General features: G+C 45.3%; 1 protein-coding gene across 2 annotated transcripts in view; it reads right to left on the reverse strand.

Annotated features, from left to right (window-relative positions):
• The window catches only part of galnt18b (UDP-N-acetyl-alpha-D-galactosamine:polypeptide N-acetylgalactosaminyltransferase 18b), a 297,715-nt gene that overhangs the window by 46,326 nt on the left and 226,548 nt on the right, over positions 1-24,841 (reverse strand). The window contains exons 8-10 of one of the 2 annotated variants that reach the window (XM_078220864.1): positions 24,438-24,575; positions 22,412-22,507; positions 4,788-4,952 (exon numbers count right to left, since the gene is read on the reverse strand). In XM_078220864.1, coding sequence (XP_078076990.1) covers positions 4,788-4,952; positions 22,412-22,507; positions 24,438-24,575 — 399 coding nt within the window. Of the gene's footprint in view, positions 1-4,787; positions 4,953-19,751; positions 20,135-22,411; positions 22,508-24,437; positions 24,576-24,841 lie in introns of those variants that run through there. The other variant, XM_078220865.1, reaches the window with a different exon arrangement.

Raw genomic sequence — 24,841 nt, forward strand, 5'->3', positions numbered from 1 at the left:
GCAGAACTTGATCAGGGATAGTCAGTATGGCTTCGTCAGAGGGAGGTCATGCCTAACAAATCTGATTGAACTTTTTGAGGAGGTGACCAGCTGCGTAGACGAGAGTAGTGCAGTCGATGTAGTTTATATGGATTTCAGCAAAGCCTTTGACAAGGTCCCCATGGAAGAATTGTAAAGAAGATAAATTCACATGGGATACAGGGTAATTCGATAAAGTAGATTCAAAATTGGCTCAGTTGTAGGAGACAGAGGGTGAAGACAGAAGGCTGCTTTAGTGATTGGAAGCGAGTGTCCAGTGGCGCACCACAGGGATCGGTGTTAGACCGCCTATTATTCGTCATTTATATAAATGACATTGAGGACTATGTTGGGGGTAGGATTAGCAAGTTTGCGGATGACATAAAGATTGGCCGGGTGGTTAATAGTGAGGCGGAGTGTCTTCGGCTACAGGAAGATATAGATGGAATGGTCAAATGGGCAGATAAGTGGCAGATGGAATTTAATGCTGAAAAGTGTGAGGTGATACACTTTGGAAGGAGTAATTTGACAAGGAAGTACTCAATGAATGGTAGGACACTAGGAGGTTCTGTGGATCAAAGGGACCTTGGCATGTTTGTTCATACATCTCTGAAGGCGGAAGGGCATGTTAGTACGGTGGTGAAAAAGGTATATGGGACATTTGCCTTTATCAATCGGGGATAGATTACAAAAGCAGGGAAGTGATGTTGGAGTTGCATAGAACTTTGATGAGGCCACAGCTAGAATCCTGTGTGTTGTTCTGGTCACCACATTATCAGAAGGATGTGATTGCACTGGAGGTTGTACAGAGGAGATTCACCAGGATGCTGCCTGGAATGGAATATTTAAGTTATGAAGAGAGGTTGCGTAAGCTTGGGTTGTTTTCGTTGGAGCAGAGAAGAGGGGCGAGGTGTACAAGATTATGAGAGACATGGACAGAGTGGATAAGGAGCAGCTGTTTCCCTTAGTTGAAGGGTCAGTCACGAGAGGACATAGGTTCAAGGTGAGGGGCAGGAGGTTTAGGGGGGATGTGAGGAAAAACCTTTTTACCCAGAGGGTGGTGACGGTCTAGAATGCCATGCGTAGGAGGGTGGTAGAGGCAGATTGCCTCACATTCTTTAAAAAGTATCTGGATGAGCACTTTGCACTCATAACGTTCAAGACTTTGGGCCAAATGCTGGCAGGTGGGATTAGCTGGGAGTTCAGGTGTTTCTAATGTGTCGGTGCGGACTCGTTGGGCTGAAGGGCCTCTGCTGCGCTGCATGGTTCTATGATTCTATCTCGCTGGGGCCAGGTTGTCGAGTTGCAACCAGTCAAATCAGAGCAGTGGCTGGATGAGGCCTCATTGCTTAGTTAAGGTGGGCAGCCCACCAAATGCCTCCCCCCACCCCCGCAGCGCATGAAAGCATGACGGAGATGGTCAGGCCAGTGGCAGGTGGGCTAGTGGTGGACATGGTGCCAATGGCATGGTGCCCACCTACCTACCCAGAAGGAAAAAACAATTGGACTAGTACTCTTAGTTCCCCATTTTACTGGTGTTCCATTTTAAAGTATACAAGACTAAAGATACGCATGTTAGGTGGATTGGCCATGCTAAATTACCCCTTAGTGTCAGGGGGACTAGCAGGGTAAATATGTGGGGTTAGCGGCTAGGGCCTGGGTGGGATCGTTGTCGGTGCAGACTCGATGGACTGAATGGCCTGCTACTGCACTGTAAGGATTCTTTGATTCTATAAGACCAGTTCAGACCAGTATTCTTATCTCCCTGTGATTTCCAGCCTGCACAGATAGGGCCTAGGTGGGAGTATGGTGGCCCATCAAATTCAGCCCTTAAGAGTTAAAATTGGGCCCATTATGCCCGTGTTACATTCACCCATCCAGACCAACAAACCTTTTAAATGATTAATGAAAATGCAATTTTCCAAACTGTTCATAGATACATATCAAATGGGCCATCTAATTTAATTATCCCTGGTTAAATAATTACAGATTCTCTCTACTAGCGACAATGAGCCAAGAATTAGAGCTTTTTCTCCAGTCTGTGGATAGAATCGTAGAATCCCTACAGTGCAGAAGGAGGCCATTTGGCCCATCGAGCCTGCACCGACCATACTCCCACCTAGGCCCTATCTGTACAACCCCATGTATTTACCCTGCAAGCCCCCCTGACACTAAGTAACAATTTAGCATGGCCAATCCACCTAACCCGCACATCTTTCGACTGTGGGGGGAAACCAGAGCACCCGGAGGAAACCCATGCAGACACAGGGAGAATGTGCAAACTCCACACTGATAGTAACCCAAGCCGGGAATCGAACCTGGGTCCCTGGCGCTGTGAGGCAGCGGTGCTAACCACTGTGCCACCGTGATGCCCAAGGATAAAATCTTATACTTTGGGAAATCTGAGTTAAAGAGATTCGTATCTGTTAAAAACTGAATTCTCTGAGGATGTTTGTTAGTAGGGGCAGAGGAGCATTCACAAAGCATTAAAGCTGAGGGCATTAGCACTAGGGGATGTGGCGTGTTTTTAACTGGTATCAATGCCAACCCCAGGTCAAGGACAATTTGGGTCAATATCACGCTAAAGCTTCTCTAACATCATTTGAGATCTATTTATCCCATCAAAATCCTTCATAATCTTAAAACCTCTGTCAACTTGCTAAGGCTCCTTTGACAGCACCTACCAATCCTAAATTTCTATCTCCTACGAGGACAAAGGCAGCAGGTACATGGAAACACCACCACCACCTGCAAGTTTCACACAGCATCCTGGCTTGGAATTATATCTCTGTTGCCTCACTGTCATTCCTTGTCTGACAGCACTGTGGGTGTACCTACACCAAATGAAGGCTGCTACCACCATCTTCTCAAGGGCAATTAGGCACTGGTAATAAATGCTGGCCTTGCCAGAGACACTCACATCCTGGGGAGGAACGACAAAAATAATTCCAAGTGACTTTTGTTTTTAGCTCTGTCACCAACAAATGCTTTGCTCCCTTTGTGACTGAGGCCCTCAGTATAGTGCAGAATTCTGGGGATTATGATCTGCTGTTGGTTGGGAGACAATCCAACTCCAATTCATATCGGGGAATTTACAAGTGGACAGAGATGAGAAGTGTTGTTTATATGTTGGTTGGGGTGCGTGCTGCCCCTTTAAGAGTGTGGGTCAGGTCACCCCAGGGACTAGCAGAGTTCGTCTAGGACTGATTGTGAAGCTGTAGAGACCTGAAATAAACTGTTCCCTTGTTTCAGTTCTACCTCGTGGTCTTTCTGTGCATTACCAAGACCCAAACATAATAAGAAGCACCTTATGTTAAACCTGTACTGGGATCCAGAAGTGAACACAAGGTGAATTCATACCATCCAATGAAGCAGTAATAAGCTTTCAGCAAAATAATTATGTAACATATGAGCTAGTTGCAATTCAAACTTTTTCTCTCAAATTTACGGCTGGTGTAACTAATCCTGATTGCTCCCAACAAGTTCCCCAGCCTTTCTTTTCACATCAATTATTACAATTCCCATCCCACAGTTCCTCAACTCAAACTAGCTGCTCACTTACTTGAGGTGTGAGTTAATGAGGTGGAACTCAGCAGAATTTAACCATTAAGGAAAAACAATGATTCAGCTCTTCTACACCAATTAACTTGAATGGTACCAGCTCCCGAGCCACCACAACCAAAACACAGAGTGTTCTGCTAAGACAGACACCAAGAAACCATTCAGACAGCATGTTAAAATACAAAGGCACAGTGTGATAAATGGTCACTCCAATGGTTCGTGTATCAAATATCTCCTCACACCTACTTCAATAAAACAATTACACCTCTGAAAAAAATGGTTCGGTGTCTTCATTGACAGGAATTAACTCTGTGAGGACAGGGAGGACCGTGTATGGGACATATCCCCACACACGCCGGACTTACTCTCTTCCACCTTCTTCCGTCGGGAAAAAGATACAGAAGTCTGAGGTCACGTACCAACCGACTCAAAACAGCTTCTTCCCTGCTGCCATCAGACTTCTGAATGGACCTATCTCGCGTAAGTTGATCTTTCGCTACACCCTAGCTAGTGATCAGTGGATGCCTCTGTCTACCAGAAGACTTCACCAAGCAGTTTGGTTTTAATTGTGATTGCTCTGTCTGAACCAATCCTAATCCCAACTATTGCATCAGTTTATTTACAGGACCAAGGAGGAAGGCCAGGAGAGTACAATTAATTGGATAGTTCTACCAAAGAACTGGCACAAGCACAATGGAATGAATGGGGGAGGTGATTGATGGCCTAGTGGTATTACCGCTAGACTGTTAATCCAGAAACTCAGCTAATGTTCCCGGGACCCAGGTTCAAATCCCGCCACGGCGGATGGTGGAATTTGAATTCAATAAAAAATATCTGGAATTAAGAATCTACTGGTGACCCTGAAACCATTGTTGGAAAAACCCATCTGGTTTACTAATGTCCTGGAAGGAAGGAAATCTGCCATCCTTACCTGATCTGGACTGTATGTGATTCCAGAGCCACAGCAATGTGGTTGACTCTCAACTGCCCTCTGAAATGGCCGAGCCAGCCATTCAGTTCAAGGGCAACGAGGGATGGGCAATAAATGCTGGCCAGCCAGCATCGCCCATGTCCCATGAACGAATGAAAAAAAATGTCTCCTTCTGTGCTATACTCATCTTTGTTTCTGGCTGAAACATAAATGAACTAAATCCCCAGGCTCCAGTCGTCAATGTCTAACCATCTCCCCATCACACCAAAATACTCACCTGAGTAAAAAGCCAATAAAGCTTCATCCGCTTGGTTTTGGCGTAATTGCATTCAATCAGCCTGGGCTTGTTGTTCACATCTACCAAGCACTTGTTGTCATCATCATCGATAGTGGGACTCAGTACCCCCACACGGATCTGCTGGTTGCTCATATAGTAAACATTCTGAAAGAGTAAAATGGAGAAACATCAGTTGCCATGGCTACGCTCTCCTCAATACATCTCTAAACATATTGCTTTAATTCATTCTCTTATAGCTGCCTCGGAGTTGATGATGGTGGACTTTCTTATTGAACCACCGATAGCACGTTTGATGATGCATTAGCCACTTCAAGAGAAAGCTAAAGGGGCAAAGCACCTTTGGTTTGGGACTGGAGTCACACATAGATCGGTTAAGGATGGTGGGTTCGTTCCCTGAAGGGGCATTAGAGGACCAGCTGGAGTCCGTGGAAGCAGTCAGAGACTCATCTTAAAGAGGAGCCTACATTAACATTTCCCACCTTAACTGATCCTAAAAATAAACCACATTAACAGAGTAAAATAAGCAAACGGCACAGTGCCCGGGACTCAGGTTCAAATCCGGCCTTGGGTCATCGTACGGAGTCTACATGTTCTCCTCGTGTCTGCGTGGGTTTCCTCCGGGTGCTCCGGTTTCCTCCCACAGTCCTAAAGAGGTGCTGGTTAGGTGCATTGGCCATGCTAAATTCACTCTCAGTGTACCCGAACAGGTGCCGGAATGTGTGGCGACTAGGGGATTTTCACAGTAACTTCATTGCAGTGTTAATCTATGCCTACTTGTGGCACTTATAAAAAAAACTTTAAACTTTAAAAAAATGATTCCTCATGGTGTCCATTGGTGATGAGAGGTATTTACTGAATCAGTTGATAGCAGGAAAGAGAGTCATTTTGTCAACTCTACAAGCAGCTCAGACTGAGGAAGATTATGAAGAGTTTCAAACCTTTCATTTCATTGCAATGAAATGGAATGAAGAAACACGTCATGGGTTTTAGTTCCTCGGATCACTGCCAGACTGTGAGGGGTGGTACCTCGATCTTCACCTCTCTGTAGCAGCCCAGTCCCTCACTTGATGCTGCAAATAATGGTCTCGCTGGAGCTCATGTAAATTGAGTCTGTGTCTTATAAGTTCTGTTTGTGAACAGAATTCCCACTCACCTGAAGAAGGGGCTCAGAGCCTCGAAAGCTTGTGTGGCTTTTGCTACCAAATAAACCTGTTGGACTTTAACCTGGTGTTGTTAAACTTCTTACTGCTCCAGTGATGGACAGTGACATGCCTTCAGCAGCCTGGGTCCCCTGGGATTCCCTCCCCTAACCTCTCTATCTCTCTACCTCACTTTCCTCCTTTAAGACATTCCTTAAAGTCACGTCACCTATCCTAATATGTCCTTACGTGTGACTAGACACCAAATTATGTCCAATAATGGCATTTTACTTTGTTAAAGGGACAATTTAACACGGCCAATCCACCTAACTCACACATTTTTGGAGTATGGGCGGGCTTTGTTAATGGGCGACACGGTGGCACAGTGGTTAGCACTGCTGCCTCACAGTGCCAGGATTCCCAGCTTCGCTCACTGTCTGTGTGGAGTTTGCACGTTCTCCCCGTGTCTACGTGGGTTTCCCCCGGGAGCTCCGATTTCCTCCCACAGTCCAAAGATGTGCAGGTGAGGTGGATTGGCCGTGCTAAATTGCCCCTTAGTGTCAGGGGGACTAGCTAGGGTAAGTGCATGGGATTGTGGGGATAGGGCCTGGGTGGGATTGTGGTTGGTGCAGACCCAATGGGCCGAATGGCTTCCTTCTGCACTGTAGGATTCTATGATTCTAAAGGTGTTATATAAATATGAAATGTTGTTGTTGAACACAGTCCACAGCATAAGCCACGTGTGACTTGTGGTCATAACCCAGCTTCCACTTTTGAATTTAGATTCAATTTGGTCACAGGTACATGTGGTTTGGTGGTTTGGCGATGGATCAGTTATCCATACCCCTGGACCCAGAGAATGGGGGTTCAAAATCCCACCACAACCATTTGAAGAGTTGAATTCAACTATTAAAAATCTGGAACCAGTATAAGTGACCAATAAACTCATGGATTGTCATAAAAACTCAACTAGTTCATTAATGTCCCTTTAGGGAAGGAAGTCTGCCATCCTTACTTAGGGTGGCATGGTGGCACAGTGGTTAGCACTGCTGCCTCACAGCGCCAAGGACCCGGATTCAATTCCGGTCTTGGGTGACTGTCATGGAGTTTGCACGTTCTCTCTGTGTCTAAGTGGGTTTCCTCCGGGTGCTCCCGTTTCCTCCCATAGTCCAAAGATGTGTTGGTTAAGTAGATTGGCCATGCAAAATTGTCCCTTAGTGTCCAAAGATGTGTAGGTTAGGGGGATAAGTGAGGTAAATGTGTGGAGTTACGGGGATAAGGTGGGTGAGTCTGGTTAAGATGCTCTGTCAGAGAGTCGGTGCAAACTTGATGGGCTGAATGGCCTCCTTCTGCACAGGGGTTCTATGTTATGTGACTCCAGTGCCACACAAGTGATTGAATTCTAACTGCCCTCTGAAGATGTTCAGTTGTTCGAGGGATGGACATTAAATACCAGCCATCCCAGTGGCACCAATAACCTGACAACATTAAGAAAACATTTGGCCCATTTATCGTTTTGGTTCTCGTGAATTCTGAGTGATTTAGGAGAAAAGTTCAGAAGAAGGAACAAAACTTTCTTGTTAATGATTACATTGTAATCCTATATAATTAAGCTACTTATTCCCTGCAGGACAAAGATCCCATCAATCTGAATCCTGCTGCTCTCCATGTTTTATCCATTTTTCATTAATTACACGGAACAGGATTGTCTGGGGAAGATTTTCTTAATGTCTGCAATTGTCAGCGTGTGTTATATCATTTCACAGATATTAAACCATCCAATTGCTGCCAAGCTTTGTTTGATAACGGTTCCAGTGAACAACATTGGGACGTTTTACTGGAGTAAAGATGCTATATAATTAGGAGTTGTTATTTCTGCTGGTGTTGGTCGTGGTTCAAAACCAGAAATGGAATGTTCAAAATATCCATTTCATTGTGATGGGGAGGGGGTCACAAGGAGCAGGAGTGGATGGGGAGGTGATGGCCCAGTGGTATTATCGCTAGACTATTAATCCAGAAACTCAGCTAATGTTCTGGGGACCCGGGTTCAAATCCCGACAAGGCAGATGGTGGAATTTGAATTCAATTGAAAAAGAAAATCTGGAATCTAAGCATCTGATGACCGTGAAACTATTGTCAATTGTCAGAAAAACCCATCTGGTTCACTGATATCATTTAGGGAAGGAAATCTGCCATCCTTACCTGGCCTGGCCTACATGTGACTCCAGAGCCACAGCAATGTGGCTGACTCCTAACTGCCCTCTGAATAAAGGCAACTAGGGATGGGCAATAAATGGTGGCCAGCCAGCAACACCCATGTCCCGTAAATGAATAAAAAAAAGTTCCCCCCTTCCACAAAGAAAACTTTGTCACTCACTCCTTCTACCTTACCCTGTCAAAATCCTGTCCCTCCACCCTGATTGCAGGGAATTCTCATGGGAAGCCAGATGGACCAATGGATCTACTTAGCCGCAAGTGGTTACATAGATTGCACAGTTCCAGGCACCTACCCTCCGACAACAGGTCGGGAGATTGGCAAGGGAAATCTTGGACTTATTATGGAAAAATTCTGGGAAATGCCTCTCCAAGTCTGGAATGTGACCAAACAATCCATGTTTACTGGAAGCTCAACTCCCTGAGCCCAACGACCCTCTCCATGAGAGTCATTAATGGAGGCTACAAGAGAGGTCCAGACTGACTCTTGGGCTATGGAAGAGCTGTTAAAGAACGATCTTGCATCAGTCCATTCTCCTGTCGGTGATCTTTATGTTCCAGTTGAGGGGTAGCTGCTCAGTGTTGAACAATATTATCAATATCACAATCGATAGCAATGTCTACCTGGAGAGATCAGTAGAGGACAAGATTGATGCAGCTCCAGGTGCTGGGGTGATTAATGAGATAGGATTCAGCGATGCATGAAACACAGTCTGCTTCTCACCTAACCAACAATCACACAAAAAAGGCTAAAGTCCACATGCGTGCCATGTAAATGTGAGTATTGCCTCACAATGACTAGCAAGGCTGCCGATTAGACACTGATCAGAAATGTAATTAGGCACATTTGAATTTGCAACTGGCCACATGTGTCCCGGGATTGGCACATAGGACAGCACGAATCTCACTGACAGAGATGTTATACTGCGAGCTCAGGCTGTACAGCATTCAGATATTAAATTGGTGCCATCAGGATTCTCAGGAACGGTAACTTGCCGCAGATTTTCATTTCACACAACATTCATTAGAGAGCTGAAAATAGGTTGGTGCAAATTAGTCTAAACACGATGCATTTTTCAAAAATAAAAGCATTACTTAATAATACTGCAGAACGCTCGCCAATAAACAATTTGCATAATTGAGGTTTCCAGTCCCCTGCATAGACCAATTGTGCGTTCATTCATTTGTGTGTGTGTGTGCCTCAGTGTGTGTGTGTCTGTGTGTGTGTGTGTTTGTGTGTGTGTGTATCGCTCAGTGTGTGTGTCTGTGTGTGTGTGTGCCTCAGTGTGTGTGTGTCTGTGTGTGCCTCAGTGTGTGTGTGTGTGTGCCTCAGTGTGTGTGTGTCTGTGTGTGGGGGGGGGTGTATTTATGTGTATGTGTTTGTGTGAAAGTGTGTGTGTGAGTGTGCCTCAGTGTGTGTGTGTGAGTGTGCCTCAGTGTGTGTGTGTGAGTGTGAGTGTGCCTCAGTGTGTGTATGTGTGAGTGTGCCTCAGTGTATGTGTGTGAGTGTGCCTGAATGTGTGTGTGTCAGTGTGCCTGAGTGTGTGTGAGCGTGAGTGTGCCTGAGTGTGTGTGTGCGAGTGTGAGTGTGCCTGAGTGTGTGTAACTGTGAGCGTGAGTGTGCCTGAGTGTGTGAGTGTGCCTGAGTGAGTGAGTGTGAGTGTGTCTGAGTGTGTGTGTGTGTGAATGTGAGTGTGCCTGAGTGTGTGTGTCTGAGTGTGTGTGTGTGTGAATGTGAGTGTGCCTGAGTGTGTGAGTGTGACTGAGTGTGTGTGCGTGTGAGTGTGAGTGTGCCTGAGTGTGTAAGTGTGAGTGTGCCTGAGTGCGTGTGTGTGTGAGTGAGTGTGCCTGAGTGTGTGTGAATGTGAGTGTGCCTGAGTGTGTGTGAATGTGAGTGTGCCTGAGTGTGTGTGAGTGTGAGTGTGCCTGAGTGTGTGTGTGTGTGTGCCTCAGTGTATGTGTGTGAGTGTGCCTGAGTGTGTGTGAGTGTGAGGGGGGGAGGAAGGTGGGTGATTGGGGTGTAGGGGGAGAGGTTCCAAGGGGAAGGAGGTCCCGGAATTGGGAGGTGGAATTGGGGGTAGCAAGTCTAAAGGAGGTTTCTGGTGGAGGAACCCTCCACCCCTTCCTGCCCAAGGCCCAAACACGTTCATTTTAGAGCTTTCTCCATGACAGATAAATCCTCCCGTCGGCCTAAAAATTGAGGCTGGGTAGGAATCACAGAATCATGGAATCCCTGGAGTGCAGAAGGAGGCCATTCAGCCCATCGAGCCTGCACCAACTCTCCGACAGAAAATCCCACCCCGGCCCTTGCCCACAACCCCACGCATTTACCCCACAAATCCCCCTAACCCACACATCTAGGGACACTAAGGGGCAATTTAACATGACAAATCCACCTAACCTGCACATCTTTGCACTGTGGGAGGGAACTGGAGCACCTGGAGGAAATCCACGCAAACTGCACACAGACAGTCACCTAAGGCTGGAATTGAATCCTGGCACTGTGAGGCAGCAGTGCTAACCACTGTGCCACCGTTCCATCCTTGCTGATGAGTTAACCTTCTCGCCGTGTTCTCATGCTCCATAAATAATAAGCAATGTGGTATAATCCATTTTAAAATCCAGCATAAATGTGAGTCCAAAGATGTGTAGGTTAGGTGGATTAGCCATGGTAAATTGCCCCTTAGAGTCCAAAGATGTGTAGGTTAGATGGATTAGCCATGGTAAATGCGTGGGGTTATGGGGTAGGGCTGGGGTAGGATCTGGGTTGCTCTTGCGGAGAGTTGGTGCAGACTTGATGGGCTGAATGACCTCCTTCTGCACAGTAGGGATTCTATGGGATAAGACCCAAATATTACTGCCTCGCTCTCTCACCTATTTTCAGAATAACCAGAATAACCAGTCTTTGCTTTCAATTTATTTGTTGCCAGACCCTGTTTTTCTCATATTCCTTTATTGACTCACCTTCAAATAGAATGTCCCAACTGAATGATCTTTATTCGCTTGATTTATCTGGGTGTTTGTACCTGATGACAAAATCTCTCCCGACTCCCAGGAACTGGACTGAGTGTCAGAGTCATGGCTACAATGGTTTCATTTAAAGTGAAGTACCGCCTTATAAAATGTTTTCGTGCGGAACTGGAATGTTACAGCACAAAAAGAGGCCATTTGGCCTATCGTGTCTGTGCCAGCTCTTTGAAAGAGCTATCCCATTAGTTCCACTCTTCATTCTGAAATTGTCCTCCGCTTCATCCATACCACACGGACAATGAGATTATAATTCATGCCTTTCCTGGGTGCGCAGAGACTTATAACAAGCTTACAAGGGTAACATAAAAACTGACTGTCAAGTTTCTGTAGGTATGTGACGAGAAAGAGATTGGTGAAGATATATGTAGGTCCCTTACAGTCAGAAACAGGGAAATTTATAATGGGGAACAAAGAAATGGCTGACCAACTAAACACATACTTTGGTTCTGTCTTGACAATGGAAGACACAAATAACATACCAGAAATGTTGGGGAACATAGGGTTTAGTGAGAGGGAGGAACTGAAGGAAATCAATATTAGTAGGGAAATAGTGTTGGGAAAATTGAAGGGATTGAAGGTCGATAAATCCCTCGGGCCCGATAATCTACATCCCAGAGTACTTAAGGAAGTGGCCCTGGAAATAGTGGCTGCATTGGTGGTCACCTTCCAAGAATCTATGGACTCTGGAACAGTTCCTACAGATTGGAGGGTAGCTAATGTGACCCCACTATTTAAAAAGGGAGGTAGAGAGAAAAAAGAGAATTATGGACCAGTCAGCTTGTCATCAGTTGTGGGGAAAATTCTGGAGTTCATTATAAAAGGTTTAATAGCAGAGCACTTGGTGGCAGAATCGGACAGAGTCGGCATGGATTTACGAAAGGAAGATCTGACCTATGAAGAGGGATTGAGTCAGTTAGGGGTATATTCGCTGGAGTTCAGAAACATGATGGGGGAATTTCATAAAAACCTATAAAATTCTAACAGGACTAGACAGAGCAGATGCAGGGAGGATGTTCCCGATGGTGGGGGAGTCCAGAACCAGGGGTCAAAGTCTAAGAATATGGAGTAGACCATTTAGGTCGGAGATGAAGAGAAATCTCTTCACCCAGAGAATGGTAAACCTGTGGAATTCTCTACCACAGAAAGTAATTGAAACATTGTATGTTTTCAAGAAGGAGTTAGAGATAGCTCTTGGGGTGAAAGGGATCAAAGGATATGGGGACAAGGCAAGACCAGACAACTGAGTTGTGTGATGTTAGTGTATTTTTAAGAGTTTTTTAAAAAAAATCATGTTTTCTTTGGCTCTCAGCTGATGTCATTGCTGCCAAGTTGGTTGGAGAGGTCCTTTTATTGCTCCTTAAGTGGCTTAAATAGGGACTGTTTATTTTTACTTTGGGAATTTGTCTTATGACCCTGCATTGTCAGGAGGAAGAATGTTTGCAGGTCAGGTGACAGGATCTATTTCATTTTCAGCTTTGAGCTGCAAGTTTTAGAGGGACATCAAGCTGGAAAGGAGTCTCTCACTCTCTCTCTCTCGCTCTCTGGCTTTGGAAATTCTGCAGGTTAGCCGAAAGCTGCTGTTGGTGGTTCAACCAGAGAGTCTCCCTAGTGTTGTAGGAAGCTGTTCTGACTTCAAACTGTTCTGAGTCTATCCAGAAAACTGTAGAATTCATCCAAAGGACTCAATTCCAGTATCACGTGAGCATTAGTCTTTGCTGTGTCGAACCTGTTTAAAGGATTATTTATGGGATTGTTCTGATTGGAACATCTGAGATATATTTGTTGAGGGTTATACATTATCATGGTTTTGTTTTGTTTGTAATTGATAAAAGTTCTTGCTAATTTTCTTACTATACATGTTAACTATATTCTTAAATAAACTTTGTTTGATAAAAGCTCCCTAGTGGGTCATTTGAATCATACCTGAAGTGGAACATATCATGCTTATCCTCGCCAAATTCAAGACGCAAAACTTATGATCCAGGCGGGCTCCATAAAACACTTTGGAGTTTCTGACCCGAACCATAACAGCTGGAAGATCAGCCATGATCACAATGAATGGCGGAGCAGGCTCGAATGGCCTACTCTTGCTCCTATTTTCAATGTTTCTACGTAAGATAGTGAGATGTGACAGGACGGAGATGATGAGCTGAATTTAAATGTAGAGAAAGCCTAAATGTAGATTCATATATTAAAGCAGGAGAAGTCCCTGAAGTGATAACATTCTAAATATTTCAGAATAACTGGGGGTGGGGGCAGGGCAAATTGATCCCCGGGGGTGTAATCACACACCTCTACCTCCCGTTTAGAGCAATATTGTTCACAGGATTTCACTGCAATATGCAATCCTGTTCACACAATTTCCTTTGATAAGAGACATGATTGATGCAATCTCCCTGCGATGTGTGAGACTGTTAACCCGATTTCCCTGTGGTGCATGAGATGGTTAACGTGATTTTCCTCTGGTACACGATACTGTTATCCCGATTTCTTCACGATATGCTGAAGGTGATTTCTCCATGGTACATGATACTGGAGTTAACACAGTTTCCCTGTGATACTTTAATATGGTTTCCCCACAATACAAGATACTGGATCCCAGTGTTGACAGGACCGTCGCGGTCCTATAAGATACTACAACCTCCCCCTTTCCCCAGACATTCCGCCACCTCCCCCCCCCCCCCACCCACTTGCCCTGAACATTCCCCCCACTTTTCCCCGGACATTCCCCCCCTCCCACCAATTTCCCAGAAATCCCACCCCCTCCCCCCCACAACTTGCCCGGACATCCCCTCACTTCTCCGGATATTACCCCCCCACCCACCTCCGCACTGTGCTCCCCCACCCTGCCCCATTAAGAATGCCTCCCCAGCCCAGTCCAGCCTTGGCACATACTTTGCTAACAGCCACTCGAGTGAAGTTACGCGCGATCTCCAAGAAGAAGAAAGCAACATCTACTGACTCCAAAGACATGGAAGGGGTGAAGTTCGCCGGTTCACGCCATTTATATGCCATCGTAATACTGAATATTCTAAATTCTCACTGGCAGGGGAGGACACACTTAATTCCAATGAGGTGGGCTTTTAATGGACATTCATGAGACGCTAATGAATGCAAATAGGGTTCCTAGTTTGTTGGGAAGCTGAATCCACCTTTAACCCACCCTGAGAGTCGAGAGAACAAAATTCTCCTTCTGTGGTATAACTTTTCTATGGTTCTGTGGCGGGAAATAGAACCATAGAAAAGCTACAGCACAGAGGAGGCCATTTGGCTCATCTTGTCCATGCCAGGCAGAGGACGCCCAGGTGCTCTTTCTAATCACATCATCCCGTACACGGCCCTGTAGCTTACAGCACTTAAGATGCAGATTCAGGTACTTGTTCAAAAGAATTTTCCTCCAGGAAGTGAATTCCAAACACCTACTACCCTCTGCGTAAAAAAGTTCTTCCTCATGTATCCTCCACACCTTCTGCCACTTATCTTGGGAAACAGATTATTCCCGTCAGCAAACAGGTTGTTGCCTCTTGTCAAATTAAGCAGCCCCGCCCCCCCGCTTCCCGCAGGGGCGAGTATTCCTCCCTTAATGCAATTACCCCAAGGTACGTGTGTACTGTTACTGCCATTTCCTTGGTTACGTGATGTCAACATGATCTCGCTGTGGTACTGTTGACAAGATTTTGTTTGATGCACAGTGCTCCATAAAATTATTAAATGGAGTGAGCCTTTTATTTCATTTCACTGTGACCCCGCCTCCATTAATCATTAGCAGCGGATGCAGATTCTCATCATTGGGTTTATCGGACTGGAAACAGGTGTGAACAGCTGAGAGAACTGCCTCAGGAAGAGTTTGGCTGAAGTCAGCAGAGCTTTTTAACTGGGTCATTTGAAGGCAGGAACTCATTAAACTGCCTGGAAATCTCAGTGTAATTAACATGTTATAAATGGCACATTTGCAACAGATTCCTGTACTGCTGATGATCAGTGAGCACTGCCTGCCTGCCTGAGAGAGTTAGGTGTTTGCAATGAGCATCAACAGTGAGAATGCTACAAAGTAAGGTGGAGTCATACAATCCCCACAGTTCAGAAGAAGGCCCATTGAGTCTGCACCAACAACAATCCCACCCAGGCCCTGCTCCTGTAACACCACGTATTTACCTTGCTATCCCCCATGATGTTAAGGGGCAATTTACCGTGGCCAATTAACCTAACTCGCACATCTTTGGACTGTGGGAGCAAACCGGAGGACCCGAAGGAAACCCATACCTGGGCAATTGTGGGCATCTACCCACCTTGCTGGGTAGATGCCCGGGTTGTAGCTGTAGCTGTACAACAGCTTGGCAGGGGGCACAGCAAGTTCTGGAGCACGTCTTCAATGCTATTGCTGGAATATTGTCAGAGTCCATTGCCTTTGCAGCATACATTGCCTTCAAGCTGTTTCTTGATATCGTGTGGAGTGAATTGAATTGCCTGAAGACAGACATCTATTAAGCTGGGGACCTCCAGAGGAGGCAGAGATGGATCATCCACTTGGCACTTCTGGCTAAAGATTGTTGCAAATACTTCAGCCTTATCTTTTACACTGATGTGCTGGGCACCCACATTATTGAGGGTGGGGATATTTGTGGAGGCTGCTCCTCCAGTGAGTTGTTCAATTGTCCACCACCATTCAGATGCCTGGGCCCCAAGCTCTGAAATTCCGTCCAAAACCTCTTCACCTCACTACCTTGCTTTCCTCCCTTAAGATACTTCTTTCTCAAGGACCAAACTTTTATCTGTTCTCATATCTCCTTCTTTGGCTTGGTGCCATATTTTGCTTTACAATGCCTCTGTGAAGCCCTTGGGAAGTTTCATCATGTTAAAACGCTCTCTAAATATAGCTGTTGTTTTTTTTTAACCAGAGATGAGTGTTTTCATTTATGAGGAGAGTTTGGAAAAGTTAGGTCTGGTCTCTTTTTTAAAGTTTATTTATTAGTGTCACAAGTACGCTTACATTAACACTGCAATGAAGTTACTGTGAATATCTCCTAGTTGCCACACTCGGCGCCTGTTCAGGTACACTGAGGGAGAATTTAGCATGGCCAATGCACTTAACCAGCAAGTCTTTCGGACTGTGGGAGGAAACCGGAGCACCCAGAGGAAACCCATGCAGACACAGGGAGAACGTGCAAACTCCACACTGATAGTGACCCGAGCCAGGAATCGAACCCGTGTCTTTGGCGCTGTGAGGCAGCAGTGCTGACCACAGTGCTACCACATACGTGTTCATTTGGCAAAGATTAGGGCATTGTTGATATAAAAAAAATTGACCTTGACGCAGAAGAGAGTGAGCCATTTTCCGATGAGATGATGAGAACGCTGATATTGTTCAAGCAGGGCCAAAGGGGAGAAGACCGGTAAAGACATGGACAAGAGTAAGGAACCCAGACAGAACAGGTGAATAAACCACACACTCAGAAAGTGCTAGGAACCAGACAGGAACAACTAGGTGAAGAGAAAGACGGAAGTGAAGAAAAACAAGAAGAATAAAAGGAGCTGACGCAAAGTGAGATAGTGTAGTGAGAGCCGAGAGAAAGAGAGGTAGAGAGAAACCGGTGGACACAAGACAACAAAGAAATAGTGAAAGTCAGAAATGGGAGAGAGAGGGAGAGAGGTAGATCTGAATACGAATGAACTTAGCAGTGCCTTGGAGCAAAGATTGAAAATGATATCCTCAGAACTATAGCTCGTTAACATTCAAGAACAGTGATCCTAAATGATTGAAATGCAATTTGCATTTTTCATTAATTTGCATTAATTGAACTGAACAGTGAGTGTGCACTGCATGCTAATTATACCACATTTTCCCTGAGACTTTTTATCAGACCTAATAGATTTTTAATGCTCTTCAATCAATATTGGTATTTGTAGCCAATGCAGCCCTCTGGGGAAAGAGCAAGGGAGTGGAACTAACTGGGTAGTTCTCTCAAAGAGCCAGCACAGATATAATGGACCAAATGGCATTTTTCTGCGTTGTATCATTCTATCATCCTGTGAACTATTGCTCAGATGCCATGGGAAGAGGGTAAACTCTCTGACTCATGCTTCCAGCGAGCTGCAGCGTTCAAAGGGAATTTGGGACACAGGATTGGTGTTAGGTGTTGTCCGTCCATCCAACCTGGTTCTGTTGGCTGAGTCCCAGCCGGGGCAAGTGGGCACTATTAGGATGCACAGTGAGCTGAGAAGGTGGACGCGGTCCCAAATGGGTCAACAAAACTGTCGCAGATGTGGAGGAGAGTCATTTTGGGTCGGAGAAAGACATAATTATTCCCTTATTAGGGGTTACCAGATGCGGGGGAGGAGCAGGAGTTCGGGTGTTTGCGTATAGAAATCACGAGAACCTCATGCACAAGTACAAACTGTATTGACTAGGCTTCTGTTCCTTTTGAGTTGACAAGGTTGAAGGATTTAAAGTTTATTCATTAGTCACAAATAGGCTTACATTAACACTGCAATGAAGTTACTGCGAAAATCCCATAGTCGCGACACTCTGGAGCCTGTTCAGGTACACTGAGGGAGAATTTAATATGGCCAATGCACCTAACCAGCACATCTTTCGGACTGTTGGAGGAAACCGGAGCACCCGGAGGAAACTCACATAGACATGGGGAGAACATGCAAACTCCATACAGACAGTGACCCAAGCTGGGAATCGAACCCAAGTCTCTGGCGCTGTGAGGCATCAGTGCTAACTGTTAGAATGTAACCAATGATAACATTGGATCTGTTGTAGTGTGACCAATGGAAACAAGCTGTAAAGGTCAGCTGACCCAGTAAACTATGCAACCAATGACAAAATGATGTGATGATCAGCTGACTCAGTCTAAATAAGAACCTGTTGGGAATTGTTGGGGATTTTGGAATGGCCCAGGGTGAGGCCTCAAGTGTTGGAGTAATGACGTTTCTTTATTAAACCCTTTTCTTTGATTTATCTGTTGGAGTAAGTTTTGGATCATTGTATTGCCTGTAACTGCAGAGTACCTTCTGCTGTGTGAACACTAACTAACCACTGTGCCACCCCAAAATGTTTCCGCTCGCTCTCGAACCGGGGACCTTTCGCGTGCTAGGCGAACGTGACAAATGATCAATAGATTAGACAAGGTGGAAAAGGAGAATTGGTGGAAGACTCTAGCGACTGAGAGCTAAGCCATTCAAGGCTGATATCACATGAAGAGTAGTGGAACTCTGGAACTTTCTCTCCCAACATTCTGCTGAGGCTGGAACCCAATTAAAAATGTCAAGATTGAGATCAGTGAATTTTTGTTGAAATTGGAGCAAATGAAGGGGCAATGAATTGATGTAAAGATCAGTCGTGGTCTGATTGGATGATGAGGTGTCGGGAGTGCGGGAATAAAATGAGGAATAATCCGGAAGGTGGAGGGAGAAGGACTGTCTCCATTTATGTGCTCCCCTAACTGGCTTCTTCCTGCTGCTTGGGAAGGGTTGAAATGAAATCAAAGTGAAATCAAACAGGGTAGACGTGGAGGAGAATTTCCTGCTTGTGGTGTAGTCCAAAGCAAGGGAGCATCAATATACATCAGTAATAAATCCAACAGGGAATTCAGGAGAAACCTCCTTCCTCCCAAACTGAAAGAGGTGCCGGTTAGGGATTAATATAAACAGAGACTGCTGGAAATACTCAGTACTCAGGGCGGCCCGGTGGCACAGTAGTTAGCACTGCTGCCTCACAGCACCAGGGACCTGGGTTCAATTCCTGGCTTGGGTCACTGCTCTGTGTGGAATTTGCACATTCTCCCCGTGTCTGCGTGGGTTTCCTCCTGTTGCCTTGGTTTCCTCCCACAATCCAAAGATGTGCAGGTTAGATGGATTGGCCATGATAAATTCTCCCTCAGTGTACCTGAACAGGCGCTGGAGTGTGGCGACTAGGGGATTTTCACAGTAACTTCATTGCAGTGTTAATGTAAACCTTTTTTTTATCCAGAGAGTGGTGAGAACTCTACCGCAGAGGATAGTTGAAATACATCGTATAAATTTAAGAAGAATCCAGATGAGGGAGAAAGGAATAGAAGCATATTCTGATGGAGTGAGATGAAAAAGGGGTGGGTAGAGGCTGGTGTGGATCATAAACACTGACATAGATCAGTTTGGGGCTAAATGGCCTGTTTCTGTACTGTAGATTCAATATATTTCTATGTCAAGTTCCTTCCTTGCAACAAATGCCTAACAGCCCTCCTTCGAACCATAATAATTTAATGTGACATATTTCGAGAGCAGCTCAAATATTGGATTCTGATTCTTGTTAACTGTGAGCCACGTCGGCTGTGCGAGAGAGAAGCAATGTCAGTTCTCTCTGTTCCGTCTTATCTGTAATGACTGGCTATCTCCGTGGAAACCACCAATCAAAGCAAGGTTGGTGACTGCTGTTCAAAATAATTAGCTAAGAGAGCGAGGCCTGTGGGATTATTTATCTCTTCATGTTAGTCCGCGTGTACTGTTCAAACAGTGTCGTGCGGACTTAGGCATCACCAGCCTACAAAGTCTGCTCTGCGATACAGAGAATTTACATCATCTGACACTTTAATTACACATATGATGCTATTACACTGTTCAGATGTTGCCATCGATGAAAGCCCATTTCACGTTTAATCACACAGAGTTACAACTGAATTACATATTCACTGTGGACAATAATCAGTCAGAATGTGATAGACAAGGTTTAAGGTCAGTGAGTCTCCTCAATGTGAATTGTATTCAGTGAAGCTCTCGGCTGTAAAGACAGTTACTGACATTCCAACATGTTGTTGCAGATCGCTGGAAGCTCTCAACTAAAACATTTAACCCGCCATTGTAGCTGTCCCATTACTGCATCTCTTTGCCTTACGATACCACCCATTTTGTCATTTAATCTCTTCCACCTTCCACTCTTATAATAACTCCAGGTGTCGGCTGTAAAGGAACAGTGCTTTATTGCATAAAGTAAAGTAAAGCAAAAACCACAAGCCTGTGGTGAACACAAACAAGTCCCAACCAGGACAATACATCAATGGACCCACTCAGGGGCCTGCTTTATAAAGGGCTCGGTATACAAGCTCCACCTGGGTAGTTCATTACCAATCCCCAGGGAGCTCATATTCTACGAGCCCTACAGGGAGGTTAATCAGTGATTCCCCCATGCAAGTCCTGGGGGGTTATCACAACTCTCATTTGTTTTTTCCTTCCCTCCTTCCTTTCCCTGCCTCTTTACCCGCTTGTGTCCCTGACTTCTTCCTGTTCTAATGAAAGGTCTGAAAGATTAACTATTTCTCTCTCCAAAGATGCTGTCCGACCTGCTGAGTACTTCCAACATTTCCTGTTCTGATTTAACCATCCCGCTCATGTTCAAATCATAGAATCCCTACGATGTAGAAGGAGGCCATTCAGCCCAGCAAATCTGCACCAACAGCAATCCCACACAGGCTCTATCCCCGTAACCCCACGTATTTGCCCTGCTAATCCCTCTATACTTCTCATCCTGGGACACTAAGGGATAATTTAGCATGGCCAATGCACCTAACCTGCACATCTTCGGAGTGTGGGAGGAAACCAGAGCACCCGGAGGAAACCCACGCAGACACGGGGAGAACGTGCAGACTCCGCACAGACAGTGACCCAAACTGGGAATCGAACCTGGGTCCCTGGTGCTGTGAGGCAGCAGTGTTAACCACTGTGCCACCGTGCTGCCCAAAATGTTGATGGGTTGGGAACCTATATAAGTCAGGACATGGACAACAAATCCCTCTGTTGAAAATATGATGAACACAAAGGGTGGGATTTTGAGGCCCTGCTGCATCTCCCATGGTGAGTCCCAGCACTGGGAGGCCATAAAATCCCAGCCAAAGCTACAGCTTAAAATTATCACTGCCCCATTTGGTATAGGAGCTGCCTCACAACATAAGCAGATAAGCACAGAGATTCCAAAATGAGCAAGCAATATAGAGGCACCATTACTGCATCATTACAATGCTGGTGTGATTCATGTGCAGGATTAGAATTCTGATAAACTGAGCAAGGGCCAACATGTCCAGACTCGATGAGCTGACTGGCCTGCTTCTACACTGTCAGGATTCTATGATTCTAACTGTGTAGGTTCAGACTGGAATTACAGGTAGCAGGGCTAGGCAGGGGTGGCAGGTTTGGGAATCCACCGGGTTTCAACTACAACCTGGTCATCCTGCTTGACGGAACACATCTCCTGATTGATTGAAGTCAATTTGACAGAAAGGGTGTGAAATATGAAGACCAACTAACTCCCCTACCTTGCATAGAATCATGATACAGAAGGAGGCCATTAGGCCCATTATGAAGCTTCCAGCTTCTTAAAAAAGCAGTCAGTTAGACTCACTCCCCACACTTTTCCCCATAGCCCGGCAATGATATCTTTTTCATGTATTTATCCAATTCCTTTTTTGAAAGTTATGATTCATTCTGCCTCCAATGCCCTTTCAGGCAGCACATTCCCAATCACAACTCACCCAATAAAACTGTTTGGCTCCATTTCTCCTCCTGGCTTTTCTTTTTGCAATGATGAGGGAGGGTGTCGGTATTTTTTAAAACCCGGATTTACTTTGATATCCGACGCAGTACCATCCTAACCCTGGCTCGCTTTGCGTGAAATCTTAGCGCCACTTCTATTTCTTATTAAATCTATTACCTCCTCTTTTTAGTCCTTAATCAACATGTGATGGTCTCACAATATGTTGATTACTACGGGTTTACACAAATTGGAAATCCATTTCTATGAATGGCCTATAAGAAGGTAACAAAAAGGGGTCGGAGATGAATTTCTGAGGGTTACTTTCCACAAACTCCTGGGATTTTCCATCCCTGTCTGGAGGTTGCCTGGTCAAAAGTGGGACTTCTACGTATTTCGATACACAAGGTATCACAGTCTTGTGGACTTTGACTGTTCAGTGTTGTATGCATGTCTGGATTCTTTGGAGGGAATTTTCCCGTTCCGCCCACCACGGGAATCATAGCGGGCGGGAGGCGGACTATCCAAATGTCCACTGACCTCGGTTGGGATTTTCCAGTTTTGGGGTGAGCGCGGCTGGAAAATCCCACCCCCATAATCTTTGTATTCTAATTTGTTCCTATATTCTTATGTACATCCCAAAACGACAAGCGGCTCTGTCAGAGGGTAGACTGGTATTGTGGGATCATGCCCCTGTTGCTTGCTGCACATACCTGCGATGTCATTCCATGGCAAATGTACATAATTGGAATATTGTCCGTGTCTGGCCCCTGATCAAGGCACAGATCATTTTTCAGGATATTTTTGAGCTGAAAGACATGTAGAAATAAACATCGTTGTATGAGATGATTTCGCCCTGGGATTTAACACATCCAAATTCATTAGGTTCTAACCTCAGCAAACTAAATACATGACCTGCGACCTCATGCCGTGAGATTCAAGTGTTGTCACATCAACTCAAGCCCTTTTATTCTCTGGACCTCAAAACTATGGACCATTCTCTCTCTCTCTCTCTCTCTCTCAGTATAATATAGTTCTTCAATAATCTTCCTGCTTTGAAATCAATTTGAATACATTGTATGGAATGCATAGCAGGGAAACAGGCATTCCAACCAAATGTTCTGTGATATTCAACCACAAAAACAGAAATCTCAGCAGGTCTGATAGCATTTGCGGAGAGAGAATAGAGGCAGCCTGGCCGCATAGGTGGAAAAGGTAGTGAAGAAAGCATATGGCACGCTTGCCTTCATCGGCTGGGGCATCAAGTATAAAAGTTGGCAAATTATGTTACAGTTATATAACATGTTGGTTAGGCCATATTTGGAATACTGTGTACAATTCTGGTCACCACACTACCAGAAGGACATGGAGGCTTTGGAGAGAGTGCAGAAAAGGTTTACCACGATGTTGCCTGGTACAGAGGATATTAGCTATGTGGAGAGATTAATAAACTAGGATTGTTCTCCTTGGAAAGACGGAGGCTGAGGGGCAACCTGATAGAAGTTTATAAAATTATGAGGGGCATGGATAAGATGAACAGTTGGAAGCTTTTTCCCAGGGCATAAATGACAATCATAAGGGGGCACAAGTTCAAGGTAAGGGGGGGAAAGGTTCTGTGGAAATGTGCGGGGGAAGTCTTTTTTACACAGAGAGTAATGGGGTGCCTGGAATGCACTGCCAAGTGAGGTGGTTGAGGCAGACATGTTAGCAACATTTAAGACTTATCTGGATAGACACATGAACAGGCCAGGAATAGAGGGATACAGGCAGTTGGTCTAGATAGGACAATGTGATCGGTACAGGCTTTGTACTGTTCTTTGTTCTTTATTGAGTCAGAGCTGAAGACAAGGAAAATCGGACAAGATTTGTATGGTGCAAGGTGTGGGGGCGGTTTGCTGCAATTGATAGGAATGGCGTTGACTCTATTCTCCACAGATGCTGTCAGGCCCGCTGAGATTTTCCAGCTTTATTTCAGATTCCAGCATCCACAGTATTTTGCTTTTATCGATGGTCTGTTATATTGTTATATAAGTGTTAAGTTCAAAGTGCAATCTAACAGCATGTTTTCATTTTAGCGCATCCCAATAATCGGTTCTGATGATGTTGGCCCCACAAAACTGAAGAGAACTCCCCAGGCGTCTTGGAAAATAGAACCAGGGCAATCTTTCATGTCCACCTGAGAGGACAGGCAGGCCCTCAGCTTTACATTTGTTTGAAAGGCTGCACCTCCAACAGTGCAGCATTCCCTCAGTAGCACACTGGGTGCGTTTGTCTCGGATTATGGGTAGACGCCTCTAGAGTGAGACTTGAACCCATGACCTTAGAACTAATAGCATCACCCACTGAGTCACAGCCAACACGAGCTTTCATACGGCACGGTGGCACAGTGATTAGCACTGCTGCCTCACAGCACCCGGGACCCGGGTTGGATTCCTGGCTTGGGTCTGTGTGTGGTTTGCACATTCTCCCCATGTCTGCATGGGTTTCCTCCGGGTGTTCTGCTTTCCTCCCACCATCCAAAGATGTGCAGATTAGGTTGATTGGACATGCTAAATTCACCTAGTGTCAGGGGGACTAACTAGGGTCAATACGCGGGGTTATGGGAATAAGGCCAGGGTGGGATTGTGGTCAGTGCAGACTCGATGGGCTGAATGGCCTCCTCCTGCATTGCAGGGATTCTATGATACCTTAAGTTAAAACCCAGAAGTGATCGGAGGATGCTCTCCCAATGATCCTTACCATGCCATAGGCCACAGTGTCTGTGTACATTCTCATCTCAGGGTACACGTTGTGCAGGTACCACTTAAAGCTCTTGCATTGTAACTGTTGTCTCAGAGCTTTCCTGCTTGAAATGGTTCCAATATCAATTCCTGAATTCTGCGGAGACAAGAAGAAAAAGGACACAATGCTCGAGTCTCAAATCCTCGCAGATAATTACAGCAGGAAGATTCATGCGTGAGCAAAACAATCCTTGATGATGGCATTTGCAGAACGCATCAGAAACAATTTACTTCCATGGACGCCACAAAACATCCTGAGGTAGGAGCGCAATCAAAACAAATTTGAACACTAAACTCGAAGAGATAAGTGGACGGGTGACCCAAAACTTGGTGAAAATTATAGGTTTAAAGGAGCATCTTAAA

This window comes from Mustelus asterias, chromosome 9, assembly GCF_964213995.1.
Source record: "Mustelus asterias chromosome 9, sMusAst1.hap1.1, whole genome shotgun sequence".
NCBI lineage: Eukaryota > Metazoa > Chordata > Chondrichthyes > Carcharhiniformes > Triakidae > Mustelus > Mustelus asterias.